General features: G+C 44.7%; 1 protein-coding gene across 1 annotated transcript; it reads right to left on the bottom strand.

Annotated features, from left to right (window-relative positions):
* On the bottom strand, positions 1-1,548 carry LOC117885587 (olfactory receptor 52K1-like). Its single transcript, XM_034786887.1, has 2 exons — positions 1,473-1,548; positions 1-983 (listed from the first exon to the last, which is right to left on the bottom strand). The coding sequence occupies exons 1-2, from the start codon at positions 1,546-1,548 to the stop codon at positions 1-3; spliced, it is 1,059 nt and encodes a 352-aa protein (XP_034642778.1).
* Positions 1,549-3,741: the final 2,193 nt, after the last annotated feature.

Here is a 3,741-nt window from a genome sequence, read left to right as displayed (position 1 = left end):
TCACCTTCTGTAGGTGTATTTGCTCACTTTCTCACGAAGCTCTTTGGTTTTGACACCATAAATGATAGGGTTGAACATGGGGGGGATGAGGAAGTACAGGGTGGCCAAGATGATGTGAATGTGGGTAGCTATGCCTTGACCAAACCGGTGTGTCAGAGTGGAGAACAGCAAGAGAATACAAGACATGAGCATCACACAGATATGCGCTGTGCAGGTGTTGAGGGCTTTCTGGTGGGCTTTCTTGGAGGAGATTCTGAAGACGGCCCTGATGATCAGACCATAGGACAGGGCAACGAGCAACAGGTCTAAACCAATGACTACAAATGCTATCACCAAGCCATACATCCTGTTGACTGTAATGTCCCCACATGACATCTTCGCCACAGCCATGTGGTCACAGTACATATGGGGGATAATGAGGTTGGCACAGAATGGATGCCTACTCAGGAGCAGGGGCAGGGGCAGAATGAAGAGAACAGCTCTTATCAAACCCAAAAGTCCTAACTTAGCTACTCGTGCATTGGTGAGGATGGTGGAATATCTCAGAGGGTTACATATGGCAACGTAGCGATCAAAGGCCATTGTCACGAGAACAGCTGACTGCATAACAGAAACTGCATGAAGGAAGAACATCTGGATGAGGCAGCCACCCATAGTAATTCCTTTCAAATTGAACCAAAATATACAAAGTGCCCTTGGTACAACGGACGTAGAAGTGGTGATATCTGTGAGCGCCAGCATGCAGAGCAGCAGGTACATCGGCTTGTGCAGGGTCTGCTCTTTGCCTACAACAAACAGAAGCATGACATTTCCCAACAGGCTGATGATGTAACACATAAAGAAAGGGATGGAAACCCAGACGTGGGCAGTTTCCAGGCCAGGGATGCCCATTAGGATGAATGTTGAAGGGCCAGAAGAGGTGAGGTTGAAAGCTGCCATGAGGAGGTTGATGCGTCGATCAGGCTGAGAAATGCCCAAAGTATCTGTGAAGGGGGAAAAGAACAGCAATGAGATTTAAACACATTATCATATATATTTCTGTCACAGAGTCACCAGGCGATGCTCTGGAACTACTCCCTACGGAGCCAGTCAGGACTCTGGGTGAGCCTCTGCTCTCTGAGCATATTGTCTCCAGGACAAAAATCTTACACAGCTTCGACCTTCCTGGCTCTGACCTCGGAGCATTCAGCATCCCCTTCCACACTATGCGCTTGCTGAAGCAAATCTGCACAGATGGGGCTCCTGGGGAAGCCAGAGGGCCCTGCACCCCAACTCCACAGTCAGACATGACTCTCAGCCATCTGGTAAAACAGAAGGTTTACTAGTCGACAGGAATACAGCATAAAATAGATCTTGCTATTACAGACATCTGTGAATTTCAGCCAAGTCCATCTTGGGAATCCTGGGCCTGATGCCCTGGCTTCCCCCTCTTCCAGTCCCTCATGCAGACTGCCAGCTTCCAGCCACCTTACCTCCAACACCCCCCTTGATGCTCCTCCTCCTTTTGTTTGTCTTGCTTCCCGGGCAAAAGGTGTCATCTGGTTTCATACCCCCTCCTAGGTCTCAGGTTACATAGGTGCATATAACCGGGCAGCCTCACCTGCCCTGGGGGCCTCAGCAAAATCATACACGCAATTCCCACCGCCGAAGTATTAGTGCAGTACACAGGGAAGCTAAGGTACAAACAGTATTAGTATAGGACAGTAAGACTCCCATGCAACTTAACAAGATGAATAAAACCCCACCTTGTCAAAATTACAATAAACATATTATAGTTATTTACAATCTGGAAAGGGGTTAGCAGTGAGGTGGCAAAATTGACAGATCGATCCAGATTATTTAGGTTATACTCAAGTCCATAGAACTTCTCAGAGGGAGCTAAGCAAACCAGGAGAATGTGCAGCATGATGGAGATGACCTTCCATGTCACTAAATGCAACATTTATGCCTTTGGAGGGAAAAGCTTGAACTCCTCAAACACCTTACAAGGTTGTAATTTAACTGTATGAACTCAGGACAGGGAGCTGAGCATCATGGTTCACAGACCTTTGAAATCCTGCTCACAGTGCAAGCATGGATAGAAACTAAGCAAAATGTTGGGGATCCAGGAGGAATGGGATGGGGAATCCTACAGTTAATACAATGCCATGAGATCAGTCAGTCAATGTTTCACCCTCCTCTAGACTCCTCTATGTAGTACTGGGCACCCTTCTCGCACAGGATATTGCAGAACTAGAGAGTTCAGGGAAGGGGAATGAAAATGATCAAGTGCCTGGGGAAACTCTCATACAGAGGGAGGTTGAAAAGACTGGGATTGTTATCTTTCAAATGAGATAAATAAAAGGGGATATAAGAAAAGTCTATAAAATACTGACTGGTAGATAACAGTTGGAGAATCTAATCTCCTTGTCTCTAAACACAACGTGAAGAGGACATTCAATTCAACTGAAATATGGCAAATTCAAAACAGATGGAAAAATAAGTCTTTCTGCACTCAATGCCTAAGTAGGAACTCATTACCACAAAAGATAGTTGAGACCATGAACTAAGCAAGAATCAGGTAGGGCTTGGAAATTTGCATGGATAGTGAAACTATTCAGTTACAATAGGTATAGCTAAATAAATATTTGAAAAACCTATACGCCCACTTGATTCAGGGCATAAGCAAATCTCTACCAGTTAGATATTAGGGTGACACCCTTAGAACTGTTAAATAACGCACCCCATCCACCTCCTGCTGGGTTTCTTACACCTTCTTTTGCAGCACCTGCAGCTGTCACTGTCAGAGAGAAGGCCGTGGACTAGCTGGAACATAGGTCTCATCCACAATACAAGTCCTATGTTGGAAAGGAGCCAAACAAACATAATCATGCTGGGCTATTACTTTGTGCTCCACAGAATGGGCATAAAGGCCAAAAGGGTCTTGGTGTTTATAGCTACAGGCATGCATGTCTGTTACTTCCCTTGTTTCTTTTGATGAAAGACTTTCTTGTGGGCACCCAGCTTTGACTGAGACATAAATTGCAGGCATTATCTGAGAGGTTTGAGCATTGGCCTGCTAAACCCAGGGTTGTGAGTTCAATCCTTGAGGGGGCCATCTGAGGCAAAATCAGTAATTGGTCCTGCTAGTGAAGGCAGGGGGCTGGACTCGATGACCTTTTGGGATCCCTTCCAGTTCTATGAGATAGGTATATCTCCATGTATTATTTATTATGATAGATACATGTCAGCAATTCATCTGACTACCTTCTCGTGCCTAAAGTTTGCAGATGATACAAAAATTGGTGATCATAAATAATGAAGGAGACAGGTCACTCATTCAGAGCAATCTGAAGTCGTTGGTCAATTGAGTCAAAGCAAACAATATGTGTTCTAATCAAGGAACCAAGAATGTAGGCGATGCTTACCCAAAGGGGGGATATCATGGGAAGTGCAATGACTGTGAACACGATTTGGGGGCATAAAAAGATAATTTGCTAAATATGAGCTTCCAGTGTGACCCTGCAGCGAAAAGAGCCAATGTTAACCTGGGTATCTCAAGGAGAGGTTGATGAATGAAAAGTAATAAACATTGGAAAGCATAATCCCAACTATACATATAAAATGATGGGCTCTAAATTAGCTGTTACCACTGAAGAAAGAGATCTTGGAATCATTGTGGATAGTTCTCTGAAAACATCCACTCAATGTGCAGCGACAGTCAAAAAAGTGAACAGAATGTTGGGAATCATTAAGAAAGGG

This window comes from Trachemys scripta, chromosome 1, assembly GCF_013100865.1.
Source record: "Trachemys scripta elegans isolate TJP31775 chromosome 1, CAS_Tse_1.0, whole genome shotgun sequence".
Lineage (NCBI taxonomy): Eukaryota > Metazoa > Chordata > Testudines > Emydidae > Trachemys > Trachemys scripta.
Note: the sequence above shows the minus strand (reverse complement) of the source record. Positions and strands in the feature narration are given on the sequence as shown.